Raw genomic sequence first — 19,053 nt, 5'->3', positions numbered from 1 at the left:
GCCCCACCCCTCGCCCCACCCCCATCAATGTTGTCCCGCTTGTCCTGCTTTACCAATGTTAAAATCTGGTCACCTTAGACTATAGGTGCCTACTGCAATGCTATTTTTGTTGTTATTGTTGTCATTGTTGTTTGGCAGGCCCGGGTTCAAACCCACCGCCCCAGTGTATGTGGTGGCGGCACCCTAGCTGCAGAGCTACAGGCACTGAGCCTATTTGATGTGTTCTAATGGGTGTATTTCCTGGCAGACAGCCACCATTACTGATTTGTGTTTGTTGTTTCACTGGAGGTCACCAATGTCTTTAACTACTTTTGGTATATTTGCTTTATCCACTTCCCCCTGCAATCCATGCTTCAAGGAGTAACCAAAGTGCTCCTTTAAATCCAAAATTATATCATGCCACACCTGTTCTTAAACCCTCCAATGGTGTCCCATCATACTTAGAATCAAATGCCAACTGTAACCGTGGCATCCACAGGGCCTATGTGATTAGTGCCCAGTCTGTCCATCTGAGCATAGCTCCCAGCCCCCTCTCCTGCACTCATCATGCTTGGCCAGTATTTCTTGGCCCACCTGTACCATAGGATCACTTGGGGAGGTTTTTAAAAAACACAGGTGTCTGTGGCCTACCCCAAAGCATGTAACTCAGTACAGCTAGGGGTGGTGCCCAGATACAGGTAGATTTAAGGGCTCCTAGGTGATTCCAGGATCCAAAGTTGAGAACCTGTAAGTCACAGCTCTTTCTTTTTCTTGGGCATCACCCTCAGTTGCATGGAAGGGCCAAAGTACTTGATACTACTTCCTCCTGGAACCTTCTTGCCCCATCATCCTATATCCGTCCCCTTCTACTAACCTGGGTTCAGCTTTGTTGGATCACTTTATGTAACATGGCCCTTTGCCACTTTCTTCTGCCCATACTCCGTAAATCACTCTCTATCACATAAGCCCGTTTTAGTTCCCTCGTAACATTTTGTAGGGTTTATTATTTACTTCTTTGACCATTTGGGGCTTTCCTTATTTAGTGCCAGTTTCCCTGTGTTTTTTCCATGTCTGCACCTCTGGCACCTAGGACAGGGCCACACAGTGGATGGCCAAAAAATACTAATTAAATGAATGCATATTTAATTGCAAAGCACAAAATTATAAGGTTATCGAATGTAGGGACTATATCTTAAATTTTTTTTTTTTTTTTTTACTTCCAAGACTATCCCATGGAATTTTCTGTATAGCATAGATGTTTTGATTGACCAAACTCTCAAGAAACATATCCAGAAGAAAGAAAAGTAACATTTCATTACATTTCCCTGGAAGTCCGCCGTCTGCTGTTTTAGAGATCCTACCACACCACTTCTCCATGACTTAGTTAGCACATCTAGAATGATAATTATTATTTCTAAGTTGTGATAAAAAGAAATAAGGGAGCGAGTGAGTCCCTGTGTGAGTGAGTGAGCACCGTATGGTCTGGCATGAATGTTTCCCAGCGTCTCTGCTCTTCACCTGTCTGTGCACTTCAACTCCTCTTTGCTATGATGCTTTTTTACCCATTCTCTCTCATGCTCTACCACTACACTGAGCCTCAGAATCATCTTTTTCCTAATTCTCCCTCCCTCCCAAAGGCCTGATTTATGATTCCTGCCTCTCCCCGCCCACCTCCATTATATTTCTTGAAACATCCTATTGTGATTCTTTTATTACAGTGTATTTATCCATATTTGCCATTCAACTATTAGTTGCTCAAGGGAGGGAGCCTGTGGTACCCAGTGATGTCTGGTAGATGAGAGCTGCCAGTGTTCATCGCCTAAAGAGATGGATGAGTCTGTTTCAAAAGATGAAGTGAACATACCAAACATCTGGGTTTCCCTTTATAACCTATGATGGTTTGTCATCTGAAATAACCTCAACTCTTCTTAATATTTTTACCCTGTACTACACCTTTTGGCATTAGTAAGTATTGTGCTTGAGGTGCCCAGAAACAAACATGGGTGTGTCAAAATAACCTGGAATTCAGTAAAGGAGCATATGACTTGGAAGAGAAGAAACTTTGTGACTATTTCTTGACATGAAGGTGTAGGAGGGTAAGAGATGTAAGTAGTTAAGGTTGGGAACCCTGGCCTTGCGTCTCAGCTCTGCCACCAGATAGCTGGGTCTCCTTAGGCTGTCTGTTTCATCTATCTCATCCTAATTGATATAATTTCAATTTTTAAAAAATTTGGTTTATCTCAAATGTGGTTTGCACTAACCCAGACTCTAGCTATCCAAAGACGAATAAGATACAATTTCCAATCTCTAACAGTATGCTAGGAAAGGCAGTTATAGAAGCAAGTAATTTCTTTTAAAATATCTTCGATTTATGTATACATCCACATTCAGACATAATTTTTCATAATGCAAATACGTGGTCATTTACATACTTATGTATTTTTCCATTTACATACTTTTAATCTTCAATCTTCCCCTTTCCCCGTCTCACTTGGCTCCACATTGTATTAATGTGCATCTCTGTATTGCATATTTCTCTCCTTGTTCATGTAGTTTTATGAAAATATATAGGGTTTCTTTTAATCATTGGAGGGCAAATAAAAATGGAATCCTATTTTACTTACTTTTCTGTAAGTTTCATTCTTCGCTCAGTGACGCCATGTGGAATTCCTTCTAAGTCATCTGATACAGCTCTAATTCTTTTTTTTTTAATACTAGAACTTTATTTTTCAGAGCATTGTAAGTTTACAGAAAATAAGCTGAGAGTTCCAATAAACTCCCTCACCTTCCTTCCCTAAATTTCACCTGTTATTAATGTCTTACATTAGTGTGCTACGTTTGTTACAACAGATGACCAACATTGATACATTATTATTAACTCAAGTCCATACTTTACATTAGGCCTCAGTCCTTGTGGGTTTTGACAGGTGTATAACATGTATCTACTCTTGTATTGGTAGATTTGGGGAACTATATGGGTCTTAACAAATGTAGAATGACATGTGTTCACTATTATAGGATCATACAGAGCAGTTTCACTGCCAGAAAAATCCCTTTTGCTACATCTATTCATTTCTCCCTTCCCCCAAACCCCTGATCTTTTTACTGTATCCATAGTTTTACCTTTTCAAGAAGTTCATATGGTTGGAATCATGCAGTATGCATCTCTTTCAGATTGGCTCATTTCACTAAACAATATATATTTAAGTTTCCTCTGTGTCTGTTTGTGGTTTAATGACTCATTTCTTTTTATTACTAAATAATATTCTATGTGTGGACCTACTACACTTTATTTATCCATTCACCCATTGAAGGATATCTTAGTTGCTTTCAGGTTTTGGGAATTATGAAGAAAGGTACTATACATTTGTGTGTAGATCTGTGCACAGGCACAATTTTTTAACACATTCAGATAAATAACAATGAGCTTGTTGGTAAATATATTTGGCCTTGGAATTTTCCTTATGTAAAGGTTTTTATTTATGAATTCAATTTGTTTATTAGATGTAAGACTGTATTTTTTCTCACACTTGATAAAAACCTTTTCAAGGAATTTCTCCTTTTTCTATTTTTAAAAACTTATTGGCAAAAATGTTGATAATAGTCTCTTATAATCTTCAAATGTCTGTAGAGTCTGTTGTGATGTCCCATTTTCATTTCTGATATTGGTCCTTTTTATTCCCCCTCCACACTCACCTTTACTGGGTTAGCAATTTTACTAGTCTTTTCAAATAACAAATTTTTGGCTTTGTTAATATTTCTCTATTACAGAGAAACAGAGTGTGTTTTCGCAATTACCTTTATTACTTTTATTATTTCTTCTAGTTACTTTGGATTTAGTATGATTTTCATTTATAGCTTCTTGAGATGGTTGTTTAAAATACTGATGATATATTTATTTTAATTTTAATATATGTTGTGAGGTGGCTTTCAAAAAAGTTATAGCACTTTACATTTTCATCATCAATGTATGAAGTTAAACATTTCTTCACATCACTGTCAGCAATAAAATCATATATCTTTTAAATCTTTTGCCAGTAAGATGGGTGCAATGTGAAAATTTGCATTTTCCTAAACAGGCGATCTTAACACATTATGGTAAGTGCTAGGAATAATGTTTGCTCAAAAAGTGGCACTTTGGCCCACTGTGGTCCCACAAAGCCCCTTTGGAGGAGGTGATGCCAGAGCTAAGTCACAGACGAGGTTCAGAGGAGTTTGTACTAGCTGATCCCCTGGATACTTTCAAATTCCTAAATCCTGGAACTTAGATAGAGAATGATATGATAAAACTTGAGAATTATATAATCCTATACATTGTATCTATCATCTTAAGCTCCTATAGCAAGCAGCCAAGTTATCAAGAATCATGGAAACCTGAAATGTCTGTTTTCTTTTATAGCAATGGAGACATTCTTACACAGCTTCATATGACATTTATGATTTAAATACAAGGTCAGTGACTTCCCCATAAAATCTAATAAGCTTTTCTACTGTAATTTTTTTTTTTTTAAGAAAACTGCACTGTGAGTTATTCTTTAGGCAGTGTTTCCTTTTATTTTTTTTTCTAGGCAGCTCATTACTGAAGAGAGAATTCCAAACAATACACAGTGGATTACATGGTCACCAGAGGGTCATAAATTGGTGAGTGGGTCTCTCTCGTTGTCAGAAAGCTATTGACTCAAATCTTTTATGTACAGAAGCTACTAAGTCTGATGTAAAGCAAACATTTTAGGAACTCAGTATTTCCCTATAAAATACAGTGTCATTGTCCAAGAAAATAGTTTATAAGCCTAATGGAATAACCATAATTCCTGTAAGTATCTAGAAAGATTTGTTTATTCACTGGGAAAATGTTCATCAAATTTTTAAGTTCTTGTTATCTGTCATACTCAGATACTTTTTGATTCACCTTTGCTTTCTGCAAGTTCTGTGTCCTTTTATTCTTCAGTGCTAGGAGAATATTAGAAGTCTGAGCGAATGTAAACAAGAAGATGGAATGTCTATGTGGAGTTGAACTTCTCTCTTCCAGAATGCCACTGCATTCCCTCACCTCACTCTCCCAAGAAACAAATACACAAGTTTACATGATCCTATACCAGTGGCCAGTCTTCTAGGTCTCTTTATACACTTTAGCATCCAAATAGTGGTAGTTGTATGCTTATTTTTAGCATAATAAGAATGTTTTTAGGATAATTTTGGGATTGTAGCCTGACATATTTAAGAATGCTTCCAGTTAAAAAATTGGAGGGAAGGAGCAAATGACTCTTCTTGCCGGAATTAAATATAATCTTCATACTTGCATGGATAAGTGTTTTTAAAACTCCAGAATAAAATATATTGTAGTATACATTATTGATGCCATGTTTTTTTTTTTTTGTCTGTGTAGGCTTATGTTTGGAACAATGACATTTATGTTAAAGTTGAACCAAATCTACCAAGTCAGAGAATCACATGGACTGGGATAGCGGATGTAATATATAATGGAATAACTGACTGGGTTTATGAAGGTAAAGGCTTTCAAGCTCTTTCAAATCAGAGTATCTATAAGCTTTTACAAATAAACATGTCTTTCAAACTGGGAAAATTAAATGAGATTCAAATAAGTTGTATTTCCCCCCAAATGTCATCAAATCTCTTTTAGAATTTATAGCACAAAGACATCTCATAGACCAAGAATTTCTTAGCAAAACCTACTGCTCCTCTGTCCTCATTGTTTCACAATACTCCTCTTGTCTTTGGTTTACTGCTACAAAGGGCCTTTCTGTGTGGGCAACTGTTCTGGCTTTACTGGCACAGAAAAGCCTCCAGCTTAACATCAGAAGTTTCTCTAACTGGGCCTACATAACCCAGTAGGGGTTTTACTAAGGGAAGCAAACTACTCCCACAACATTCAAAAGGTGATAAAATATTGTCTGTAGGTTGGATAGTGGAGGGGAAGAAAATGTCTGTTTTTTAGAGAATTTTGATTATTTTGATGTGGACAAATTATGACTTCCTATTTTTAAAGAAAAAGAAATAATTAGAAAAGCTGTGAAAAACTGGGTAAGAAACAAAATTAAAGAAAATTAAAAAGAAATGTCTCTTTTGAGATAGAGTTTTAGATACTATTAGAAACACATTTTACAAACTTAGAAAATACTAGAAAAGCATTTTCCTTATCTATAGTTGCCAAGATAAAAGACATTTTGAGGCTGTTCCAAACTGTTCACAAGGTTGCCTCATACTTGTTAGAAAGATTCATTCTTATTTCCTCCTATTCTTTCTTCTTGGCAGTTAAAAAAAAGTTTGTCTTCCTGACTTAATTTTGGTTCTTACCCAGTCCAAGTAAAGTTCAATTAATAGATAGCATTATAACAACAACAAAAAAAATCACATTAAAAGAAAGATAAATTTTCCTTGGCCTAGAAATAGGTATTTGATTAAAACTTGTAATGAGGGCAGCATCTGTGGTTCAGAGGGTAGGGTGCTGGCCCCATATACCAAGGGTGGCGGGTTTGAACCTGGCCCTGGACAGCTAAAACAGCAGAGGCAACTGCAACAAAAAATAGCCGGTGTTGTGGCGGGCACCTGTAGTCCCAGCTACTTGGGAGGCTAAGGCAAGAGAATCGCTTAAGCCCAAGAGTTGGAGGTTGCGTGAGCTGTGATGCCACAGCAATCTACCGAGGGCAACAGAGTGAGAGTCTGTCTCAAAAAACAAAAAATAAACACCACCACCAAAAAACCTATAATGAAATTTACCAATACCAGTTACTTAGCGATTCTTTGATACTTGTTGGACATCACAGCACGGCCTGTAGGGTCATCTCCAAGAAGTGCCTTTTCAGTTGTGACCCTCCCTCAGAAACATCTGGCTCTCTTTAAGATAGGAACACTGCTGACATTTTCATATTTTCTAAATTGGCAATAGCCAGAGAGATCTCATTTTCCTTAATCATGACATAAGAATAGCTTACAGCTCCAACTTAACGCTACTGACTTCTAAAATCTTCAGTCCCTAGAGGGAAATTATTACATTGTCAATATGAAAAAATATGTTCTGCGTCCCAAATAACCACTACTCCAAAACATAGAGCACTACCTGCTACCTGTATTTCCAATTAATTTTAAAAACCAAAACCTTGCTCAGATTGTATTGATTTTACACAATTGCAGCTGTATTAATGACTAGAATCCCTGGGTAAAAGCTACAGTGGATGAAATATCAACTCAGTATATAAAGAAATTCTAGTGGAAACCTTGACTTGAGTCATAAGGCCTGGGTTCTATTTTTGTCTCAGGCAGTTCACTCAGTCTAAGCCCCAAATTTCCTCCTCTGTGAAGAGACTCACCCAGAGATCTTTGTGAATATTAAATTAGATGTGTTTTGTTAATTCTAAATTGCTACATACCTGTGTTCAGGTCATTGGTATATGAGGCAATTGAAGGAGCCTTGGCTGTCTAACCAGGTTCTGTTACTGGAGAGGCTGGCACAGACGCAGGAAGGGGCGGCACAACATAAAGATGAAAAGCAGGAAGTCACATCAGACAAGACTGGGTCAATTTTGGATTGTACTGATTATTAGCCTGTGACCTTAGGATGATTGTTATCCTCTTGAAGCCCACCACACTTTGTTTACCAGTATAACGGGATATTGTGAGAATTCACTAAGGCAATAGATGTCAGTGTCTTATCAACGTCTGGTGTGAAGTCAGTGTTCATCAAAGGTCAGCTGCGCATCACAACACTTGCTGCATTTTTATTTTTATTTATTTATTTATTTATTTTTTTGCAGTTTCTGGCCCGGGCTGGGTTTGAACCTATCACCTCCGGCCTGTGGGGCCAGCACCCTACTCCTTTGAGCCACAGGTGCTGCCCACTTACTGCATTTTTATTATTGTAATTACTTATTATTATTTTTAATTTCAGAAATGAGTATTGGGAAGCAACTTGTAAAGAAGCACCAGGCCTCAGATGGGGATTGGGATACACGATTTCCTAACTCTAAGATTCTAGTTTTGATGGTTTTGCTTTTATATTTACACTTTCATGAGACTTGTGGAGTAAATAGGAGTCTGTGTAGTCTCTTTGACTCCTCCATTCTCAGTTGGGAAAAGGAGGCCTCAACACATTAAGAGCCAGAGGTTGACTGTCCTGTCATAAACACAGGGAGGAGTTACCCTTGTCAAAGATTGAGAAGAATCCCAAAGATCTACTAGAAAGCAAGACGTTTTCTCTCCATTTCCTCCTAGTTTGACCCTCTTCCTATACCCATCAGCATTCACACCAGAGGAGGGTTTTAATCCAAGGAAGTTTTCAGCTTCTGGGCTGGACAAGGAAATGTTTCTTCGTGGGGGTCTCATGGAGTTCCTTGCCTTTCCAAATCCATCCTTCCCACACCTTGTTTGTGCCAAGAGTAGTAAACTCTGGGCACCATATTGGTTTGATAGCCTGGAGCTACACACCACCCACCAGTACCCCATGGGCTCAGTACAAACCAAGCCCAGTTGGGTAGGCTGGCATGTTGACTGTTTGAAAATTAGAAAGGAGAATCAGCCTCCTGTGTGAAATTTACTTTTAGTATGTTTTGAGGCATAAATTTAGAGGATTATAAGATAAAGAAAAAAATGTAGAGCTTATATTAAATATTGCATGCTAAAATATTCTAAAATGGTCCAACGGGTTACTTATTTTTTACTATCCAGATATATCTTTGAAGATTTTATTTTTATTCATTTGTATTACTCTGATTTTGGAAACCCAGCAAACGCAAAGTGGTTCATTAGTTGAACTCTACTGTAATTACTAAAGCTAATGAGAACAATATTTTGAATGCCAAAGCCAATTTATCAGCTACTTCTTATAACAGAACAATTTATGTCTTTTTTTCAGAGGAAGTCTTCAGTGCCTACTCCGCTCTGTGGTGGTCTCCAAACGGCACTTTTTTAGCATATGCCCAATTTAACGACACAGAAGTCCCACTTATTGAATACTCCTTCTACTCTGATGAGTCATTGCAGTACCCAAAGACTGTACAGGTTCCATATCCAAAGGTCTGTGCTCTTCTTTGTACAGTGGTTCCGTGATTTGGTGGGAAGAGAATGGTTTCATTTAATCCCTTCCTGCTAATGAAAATATTGTCAGTCTCTCTTCAACAGCTTGCTGTGATTACTCTTGCTGAAGTCAACAGCATCTGGCAATTTTAAAGTATTTTTATTATCCCAGGAAAGAGTGTGATTTAAGGTTTTGTAATTTCTCCAAAAACTTTGAGGAATGACAAGCAGAAAAAAATGGGGAAAATGCTTTTGAAAGAGATGGGGGAATGAAAACGTTTGAATGGAGGGAAAGAGAGGCTGTAATTGAATCAGAAGCTCATCTCATTTGTAGAAGTTGGAATGTGCCCTAGATGAAGTTGAAAAGCCTGGTTATATATCAGATCGTATTACTAATTAACAGGATACATGACTAGTTTTCGTGGTTCTATTATAGATTTGGCACTAATGTAAATTTTGCACGTCCTACATTTGGAATAATAGTGTCACGTCTTGGTTTTCAAAGCTGTTTTCCACTCCAAGATGCATATTTATTAAAATTGATGAGCTTTGTTAAGCAGCGTAAGCCCAGGAGGAGGGGAGTTTAGGACACCAGGATTCTTCCCTAGTATTGCAACAATAATGGCCATAATATAGGAAAATCTAATAGTAAAGTGTTCTTGCTGTAAGCAATTTGGAAAAAGGGATTTTTATTTTTACCAGCTCACTCAATTTGCTTTATGAAGAGCTGCCATTTTAGGAAGACAGAGGAAGTTAAAAGAAAAAAAGATCAGAGACTAAAAATGGAGATGTGTTTTCAGTGGAATGTTATTTTTTGATGAGTGTAACTGGCAAAAAAAAAAAAAACCTCATAGAATGTTCTCACTAAAAATATCATATTATTTCTAACTAATCTGTCAATTGAAGATCTATGTGTATATTTTAAAAGGTTTTATAGGTTCTGTCATAATATTGATTGTAAAGCTCCAGCATGGTGAACCTGAATTTGGAGTGGAAATGAGGGCTCTTTAATTAGCATTCTTGGCCCTTGGCTCAGGTAAACGGATTTTTCTAGTGGACTATTTGAAGTTATTCTTCATAAGTGATATCATAAGACTTTTGGTCTTGTAGAGTCAGGTTATATTTGCTAATAATAGAATTGGTTTTAAGAAGTTTATCCTTGCTTACACCAAGAACATAAATTATAAAGATAGAAACATTCATTATTTAAACAGAAGGGCTTTGGACCTTCATGTTTTATATGTGTGTGTCTGTGTGTGTATATATATACACACACATATATATATCATGTATATAAATATATACACACACAAATATATATTATGTTTCTGCTTGAACATGAAAAGGTTGCATTTCATGATTCTCATTTACATTCACTTTATTTATATTAATTTTTTTCAATGCATCTGATTGTTAGGCTTCTACTGCCATAACGTAGGCATTTGTGCAATAATGTTATATTTTTTGTCAATACCAATTCTGTGATTGTTTTTTCCTAGGCAGGAGCTGTGAATCCAACTGTAAAGTTCTTTGTTGTAAATACAGACTCTCTCAGCTCAGCCACCAATGCAACTTCCGTACAAATCACTGCTCCTGCTTCTGTGTTAATAGGGTAAGGCTAGTCTCCTGATTACTTGCCCTGTGAATAGGTTCATACTTTCTAGGGTGGATCTTTCAAAAGATGAATTGCAGAATCAATCCCTGCCTCCCATTGTGTCAGCCTGGAAGACAATCACTCGTTCCTTCATTCAGCAGCTCTTTGCCAAGTCCCTGTGTCCCATCTTCAGGCTGGGCATACCTCTAATGTGTGGATGCACAGTGGACACAGCACCGGTGACCCTGGGGTCTTGAAGCCAGAGCTCAAACTGGGGAGGTAGACAATGACCAGCTAAACAAAGAACAGCACAAAATGCCAGGTAGTTGTAAATGTGGTGAAGAAAACCCAAACAGGGCAAAAGTGCTGGGGCTCATGGGGGGAGTCAGGGAAATCCTCTCTGACAAGATGACCTGGGGGCATGATATGAAGAAGGGAGGACCTGTCCACAGTGCAAAGGCCCTGCAGCGGGGGTGTGCCTGGAGTGTGGAGGGACTGCATGGAGCCCAAGGGGGCTGGAGCCTTCTGGAAGAAGGAGATAGCAGGGGAGATAAGGTCAGAGCCTACAGAGGTTTGTAAGACCTAGAGAAATTTAGGGAAACTGGATTAAATTTGAGAAACCCTCAGCTCATTTTTTGCCCCAAGATGTCACTTGGCTTAAGTAATCCTTAGTGATGTGAAATTCCACCATGGAGCGCTGTCATCCCTGAATTATCTGCCAGTAAAGAAGGCACTATACTGGGTACAATTTGTGGCTGTCACATAGCTTGTCATTCATTCATCTGTGTGACTTATGTTGGTTTTGTTGTTATTTCTAAATAGCAGTGAGGATGCACTGAGCACTCACTATATGCCAGACACAGGATAAGAGCTCAGGTGTCATCTCAAGTAACTCTCTCTTTCCAACAATTACTATTATATGCCTGTTTTGCAGATTATAAAAATGAGGCCTATAGGTTAAGAAAATGATCATGTATGGGTCTATATTGACTTTCTGACATGAAAGAAAGCTATTAAACACTCTGTCCTGTGCCTCCCTTTGTGTCTAAATACAGCTAGTGTCCTCAGATTCCTGAAGGTACCATCAAAGCTATATGGTATTGTCTGTTTTCTCTAGGGTTGCATTACCATCAGGCATGCTGAGGGCTATGCTCTGTAGTTAATAATTCATTAACTTGGTGCGAAATGCCTATATTGACCTATTTGTTTTGGGAGGAAATTGTTTGTAAAGTAAAAAAAATCTTTTCCTGCATTTGTCCGATGGTGTAAAAATTGACCTAAAGGTTTTAGAATCAGCCATTTGGTCCCATCCAGCTACTTCTTTAATCAACATTGATTGAGCAGCCCCTGTTTATGCTCCCCAAGTCCACAGGAAGCCTGTGCCCTTATAGCACTTTTTATCAGGTAGACAATAGAAAGTATTCCAGAAAATGACCTCAAGAATGATATGATAGGGGTATAAACAACAGAATGGAGGCATTTGAGGAGGGGATCCAAGAAAGCCTGGTGCAGAATGTGCAGATTGAGCAGATGGGATTCAGCCCTGTAGGGTGAGGAAGAAGGGCGCTGCGGTGGAACAAACAGACGTGAGAACAATTCCCAGGGCTGTCCCGGAATGGAAAAGCAGGGCCTGGTGTGCTGCTTGGTCTGGAACCACTATCTGTCTGCAGGGAGGATGAGCCATGAGCACCTGCCCTGAAAAATATTCTGTCTGGAAGGGACTTTAGACCTCATCAACCGTTTATAAACTTTTAAAGGACTCAGACACGTTTGTTCAAGTAAGATATAATGAAGAGGCACAAGGCCGGAAAACAAAGGGAAGATTGCTGCTCAGCTGGGGAAATAAAGTCCTCACATCTCCCCTGCCCCAGGATCTCCGGAGGTTAGACAGAGCTTGGAGAGGCTCCAGGACCTGGTCAGAAATGCACTGCAAAGCTCAGCATGGATGAGAGAACTGAGGCTCAGAGAGGTAGACTCATTTACTCAAGGTCACACAGCAAGTCATCATCTTGAGAGCTAGGAACAGGATAGAAATCTGGCCCTGCCAGACCAGAATATTTGAATGATTGAAAATTAAAATGAACTTGAGTCCTGTGGGCTGAAACTGTGCTGTGTTCAGCTCTTGCTGTCCCACTAATTCTCCACAAGCACCCTGTGGTGTCATTTTCATGGCCATTTTGCAGGTGAAGAGGCAAAGTGTTTCCCATGTGAAATCACTCAGCAAGGCACAATTATAAAGTGCTTGGCTCAGGAAACGTAAGCAATCCTTAGGACTTATATTTGGCCCTATGTGAATTCATCGTTAAGTCTTCGTTCTTTATAGTACTTTAAGCTGCACTCCTGGGGGAGATGGCCTCACTCACCATGGATATTCTGTGTGGGATACATATTACCAAAGAATCGTTTCGGGAAATGCCACAGGAATGTGTCGTCTAGGGAATTTAAAATACATCTCTGGTCTCTGTTAACACCAAGAAGGATATAGTTTTTCTAAAACTAGACTCTGGATCCTCTCTGGGAAGAACATTCTAGTACACGTGGTGATGCACCATTTTCTCACATCACACAAAGATCCAGCAGGACCAGGCTAATCTGGGCAGGTTGTGCCTTTTAGACCTGCTCAGCTTCTCAGCTTGTTACCTGGTGATTCACTGTCTTCTGGAGTAGGAGGCCTTGTTAGAACCAGCATCTTTCTCCCTGCCCATGTCTCCCTGGTTAATTTTCCCTTTAGGGCATGTCCATGGCCACAGAGCTTCCAACAAGTGAAATCCTACAGCAGGAGGGAGCTGATTTCTGATTTTTCTAGAAATTAGCAGCAATGAGTAGAGAAAGGTGGAAGCACTGCTTCTCTGATAGAAGGTGAGAAGGGCAGTGAGGCCACTTTTCTGACTACCCAGGTCTAAACCTGAACTAGGGCGAGCTTTCCAACCACCTTCATTAATTTAGCACTACAGTCAACTAGATTTGTTAAGCTGCAATTTGTGCTGACTACTCATAATGGGAATTTGAAAGCTCAAAATATTTGAGAGAAGACAGCATAGAATGTAAAATCATTCATTGTTGACTGTTTTATAGGGGTAGGGACCAATCTTATAATAGTATCTCCAACACCTAGCAGGGTATCTGGGACATAGTAGGCGCTCACCAATATTTCTAGGATAAATTGATAAATAAGTGGATGGATAGATGAGTGGGTAAGTAGATGAGGTGGGTTACCTAGCTGTGCGTATAGAATAGGAATTCACACAGTCAGCACCGAGGATGACCTCCGAAATGACCTTGCATAGCAATCCGTCTGTTCTACCTCTTCCCAGCCATCTGCAGATTGTGTGGCCTGAAGTTAAAGGATTGGAGAGGGCATGTTCTTCTGAGGTGACCCCACCTGACTTAGGCTGCATGGTTCTGGGGCTCATCACACCCAAATCGTGACCAGCCCCACTCCTACTCTCTCTGCTTCTGAGGGACACAGTAGAGAAAGATGAGCTATATCCCCTCTGAACAGTTGATGACCCCTACTCTATAAAGCAGGTGCATCAGGGCCTGAGATTGTCACATGAGAAATACACAAACTGGAGGCTGGTGACACTTGCTAGAAAGGATGTAGACAAGGACTGACATGCCATGGGTGCTGCACCCCCCAGATCTGCTCTACTTCACCCCCCCCACACACACACACAGTGATCTTCAGCAACCTGGGAGGGTTGGCATCCCCATAAGAGTAGAGGGTGGCGCAGAGCCCACAGCCAGTGCTGGCAGTATGCCTGCTTCCTGGGATGAGTCGCTCAATTAATCACTCCATGGTTGCAGTTGCTCTTAGTAGCAGTTTTACTTCCAACATTATTCCTAGTTAGTAATGCACACCTTATTTTAAGTGTCTCCAATGTACCAAATTAGGGAAAATTAGGGAAATTGATGGGACCATTTAATAAGTGCCAACTGTTGACAAGGCAGTTTGTTAAGATAGCCAGTCACTTTACACTTTACAAGTGACTGTAGCATGATTTTCAAAAGCAAGTCAGTGCATTCAAATATGATTTGCTTTATAAAAGTCAGTTTATATACATCTCCTTTGGAATAAATAGATTTCATTGAGTGAGGGATTTTATGTTGAAAGGACATAAGAGGGTAAAGCTAGCTAGCAGTGTTTCCCAAAGGGATGGGTGTAGGTTCTACAGAGGCACTGAGTACAAACAGGAAGTTCAGCTACTAACTGCTTGATTTGATCCTGGCTTCACCACTTTCCAGTTGGGACATCTTGGGACCAATAGTAAACATTGCTGCACTTACATTTTTTTTTTTTTTGGCAAAATGTGAACTACAGTGGTACCCACCTCATACGGTGGTTGTGATCTTTATGTCAAGCCCTGGGGGTAGTTACTGGCATGTAGTAGACTCCATATGGGTGTGAACTCTTATTATGTCCAGAAGTTACTCCACGGCTTTAGTAATAACATCAGCCACTTCCCTTTGACTAATCCAGTTTCAGAAGTTAGAAGAGCTTGCTGGCTCAGTATGTCTATTCTGGGGTAACCAGTACAGGCTCACAGGAAGGTCCCTGTTCTGCCCTCCCCTGACCATTACTTAAGGAAAGTCTACTCAGTATTTGCCTCTCTGTTTCTGCAGAATAAATTCATCATACAGTAGCACCGTGTGGATGATAATCCTGTTGTTGGATTCTTCTGATCTGAAACAGGGACTTAACCTTTTCAGTAAAAAGCACAGTTACCTGTTGGTTTATATCTTTTTTATGACTCTTTGACATCCCAGCCTGGCATGATCTTGGCTCAGGGCTGTGACTGAGCAGAAGTATGTTTACGAGAAAATTAAACAATACTGTCTACTCCTCTGATGAACTTACTTTGCTGAGCATGCACGGGGTACAGGGTACACCTGGGGTCACGGGGGATGGCAGAGGCGGGGCAGGGTCCAGGTTCATTAGCCTTTGAGCTAGGAATGGGCAGGGAAGAGGCTGATGCACGTGAGTTTCCTGGCTGACTCCCAAATGCCATTACTCAATGTTTTCAAATGAGGAAAAGTTGCTTTTACATTGCTGATTTCTGAACCTGAGGCATAATTTTTAACTTTAGTGAATAAAAGTACATAGTAAAGGGTGAGCCACTAATTAGGGTAGAGTTTTCTTCCTCCATCACCTGCCCCCTCTTTCTGTCAGAAACAGCACTTTTAAAAAGGGAAAGAACATTTCTAGACCCCAGGTTACTAGTCTATGCCCATGGAGCCCTTGGATACTGTGTGGGTATGAGTGGAGAGGCTATTCCTCCCTAGAAAGTGGTATGTAATTTTCATCAGATTGTCCAAAATGTTTCTGACCTAAAAAAAATAAGAACTACTGGAGTAGAACGAGGGTTAACAGCAGGGCCTAGGGGCCAGATCCAGCTTACTGCCGATTTTTGTATAGTCCACATGTAAGGATGAGTTTTACATTTTTAAATGATTACAAAGAAAACTCAAAAGAAGAATATTTCATGATACTTGAACATCATATGAAATACACGTTTTAGTGTTTCAGTGGAACACAGCCACACTCATCATTTAAGTATGGTCTCTGGCTGCTTTTGTGCTACGAAGGCAGAGCGGAGAATGTACAGATCCCAAAGCTTATTTGCCCTCTGATCCTTGCCTGAAAAGGTTTTCCAACCCCTGCCCTGGAAAATTCATTTCAAAAAACTTCATTTTTTTTTTGTTCTTTTTTTATTCGTCCATGCTTTTTATAAGGGTTTACTACCCGTCCTTCAGGCCTCTGCATTGCCCAGATGCTGAAGCATCAGAACAGATGGGACACCTGGTTCCTGGGCACACACAGAGGCATTTGCACTCTCAGACCCTGCAGTGTGGCTGTCTGTGATGAGTGCCCAAAGATGGGGGATAGTTTTATAGAAGGAGGGGGTTTCCAAGAAGATACTGTGGACAGGGGACATTTTAGATAAGACCTAAAGAAGTTAGGGCACAGCAGTCCTTCCAGCCTGAAGGACAAGGCTGAATAAAGAGGGGCAGCTGGGAAACCTCAGCAGTGTTCATCAGAGTCCTGGCCCCCCAGACCACACAGCGTAGGCTCTTAAGAAGTGAAAAAAAGGACTAAGTGGAGAGGAGCCCTGTTTGTGAAAATGGGGTGCTCTGTTGCTCGGAGTACCTGCTCCCTACAGTACCTGCTCCCTACGGTGGGGACAGCATGGAGGCCCAGGTATCCCCCAGCACATTAACACAAGGGTCCCTAGTGGTAAATGAGAACTAATGAAGCCCTGAGTGAGGGGTTTCACGTGCTTTACCCTGCATCTGACCCATCCTTACTGCGCAGTAAAGATTTGTTTTATGATTTAATGTCTGTGAAGGGAGTGAAGACGGAATTGATCTACAGATTCCAGGGGAGGACAGAGCTCGTAGGCCACCAAAGTCAGGACAGGACTTCTTTCCTTTCTTCTCTGCTGCACCCCACAGAAATGTAGCAAGTATCTGTTTTGAGGCCAGTGTTCTGCTAGGTGCTGGGGACTCCCTGTAAATAAGACAGACACGAGCCCTGCCTCAAAGAGCTTGCAGTCAAGCAAGGACAGCGCGTGGCACGAGTGACACGAGGAAGGGGCAGACCCTGCTTGAGAAGAGCAAGGGGAGCCTGTGAGAGCAGCTGGGGACGGTGCAGCCACGGTACAGGTGGGACGAGGAAGATGAAAAGGCTCTGATGGAAGGGAGCTGAGCTCTGGTCAGACACCGGAGAGGAGTGATTTATGAATAGTCATTCAAGGTCACTCTGGGGGCAGGGGGGAGGGAACAAAAAAAATAAACTATCCAGAACAAGAAACTTTGGGGAGGCCAGCAGAAACGTAAATTATAAATTCCATGCATTTCACTATAAATCAGAACGTGGTTCCAAAAAATTTTAAAGGTATGTGTTGGAGGAGGATGCGCTGCCAGAAATATCTGTTTACATGAATTTATGTTAAAATACCACAGGGTTTTTCAATTTCTTCACTTGGTTCATGTTTTGACTCTTGAGAAGTGTCTTTTTAGAATATAGTTCTTTGATTTTCAAAGTTGTGGAGGTGTGAGTCAATTTTTTTTTACCCATTTGAAAGTGAAGTTGAGAAAAAGGTCAGCTGTATTTCACCCTAATAGGAAGAATTTTCTAAAAAAGCACGTCAAATTATCAGAAATACATTTCTGCCAACCAGTGTCCACGGCCTCCCTGTGTTGTTTCCTCAAGGCAGCAGAAGGGAGATGGGAAAACGTCCCCTTTGACTCCCTGGTTCCCCCGAAGGCTGAGCTGAGGACCTGCTAAAGCCTGAGCACATGGTTTGAGTCACGTATGTTAAGCCACTGTGAGATAGCAGTGCTGCTTTTCCTCGTGGATATATTTTCATTTCCATTCAAAATTAAATTACACTTTAGGCTTTAAGAAAAGGTAAACTTTTATGGTATCAAATGCTTGTATTGACCATTTAAAATTCTACTTCCCATTAAGACTGGTTTCTTTTCACTAAGATGAAAATGTCTATTTTTACCATGGCCTGACAATAGTTATATTAGATTCTCTCTCTCTCTCTTGCTCCTTGCTTCCTCCCTCCCAGGGACCACTACTTGTGTGACGTGACATGGGCAACACCAGAAAGGATTTCTTTGCAGTGGCTCAGGAGGATTCAGAACTATTCAGTCATGGATATTTGTGACTATGATAGGTCCAATGGCAGATGGAACTGCTTAGTGGTGAGTTTGAATGGGATGTTCTGTTTCTAAAGCAGTGTGGGGTGGGAGAGCTCTGTGAAATTATGGACAGTAAAGTTTGGGAAGAGGGAAATTCGATTTGAGCTCCTCTTCTTTCTGATGGTCTGACTGAGGCAGACAGTCTTAACTGTTAGACAGCTGCCATCCATTTCACCTTCACTCACTAGTCACACTCTTTTTCCCGTCCCATGGGAAGGGGAGACAGGGTGACTGGAAACCCAGGAGATAGAATCTGATGTCTATATTCAGAAAAAGAGGGCCCATAGCTGCACGGTCCAGGAGGTGTGTTTGCATGGAGAACATACAGAGAATGGGGAATGACTGAGTTCATGTCAAAAGAAATAGACATCAGGAAGCCTCACATCCATTGCCATCCCTGCGACTGTGTGTAAGCAGGAAACGGCTTTCAATAAGCAGGTAGCAGTCTCCGAGAGGCTGCCAGCACTGGGGCAAATTCAGCACTACTCTAACTTTGAGGTCCTGGGAGGGTGACGGGGGCTGGTTTCTAGTTAAGAAACCATGAGGGCCAGCCAGAATAGGGGATCAAAATTAAAGTCACCTGGGAGCCAGCCTCTTCAGAAGGGGCAGAGCCTGGAAGAGGTTTGCTGGTATACTGTCTGGTCACGGATTCTGTATCTACACATCTCCCCTCCCTGCTGCCACCCTGGCTGGGCACAGGGAAGATTGTCGCCTCACAGAGCTTGAACTCCATGTCTCAT

The 19,053-nt window shown here is 40.6% G+C and overlaps 1 protein-coding gene across 2 annotated transcripts in view; it reads left to right on the top strand.

Moving 5' to 3' along the window:
* DPP4 (dipeptidyl peptidase 4) overlaps positions 1-19,053 on the top strand; it is an 84,123-nt gene that overhangs the window by 33,269 nt on the left and 31,801 nt on the right. For both annotated transcript variants that reach the window (XM_023516350.1, XM_023516351.1), the window contains exons 6-11: positions 4,379-4,431; positions 4,548-4,620; positions 5,366-5,486; positions 8,849-9,009; positions 10,509-10,621; positions 18,181-18,316. In XM_023516350.1, coding sequence (XP_023372118.1) covers positions 4,379-4,431; positions 4,548-4,620; positions 5,366-5,486; positions 8,849-9,009; positions 10,509-10,621; positions 18,181-18,316 — 657 coding nt within the window. The remainder of the gene's footprint in view (positions 1-4,378; positions 4,432-4,547; positions 4,621-5,365; positions 5,487-8,848; positions 9,010-10,508; positions 10,622-18,180; positions 18,317-19,053) is intronic.

Source organism: Otolemur garnettii, unplaced genomic scaffold (genome assembly GCF_000181295.1).
Source record: "Otolemur garnettii isolate 467f Iridium unplaced genomic scaffold, OtoGar3 scaffold00090, whole genome shotgun sequence".
NCBI classification, from domain to species: domain Eukaryota; kingdom Metazoa; phylum Chordata; class Mammalia; order Primates; family Galagidae; genus Otolemur; species Otolemur garnettii.
Note: the sequence above shows the minus strand (reverse complement) of the source record. Positions and strands in the feature narration are given on the sequence as shown.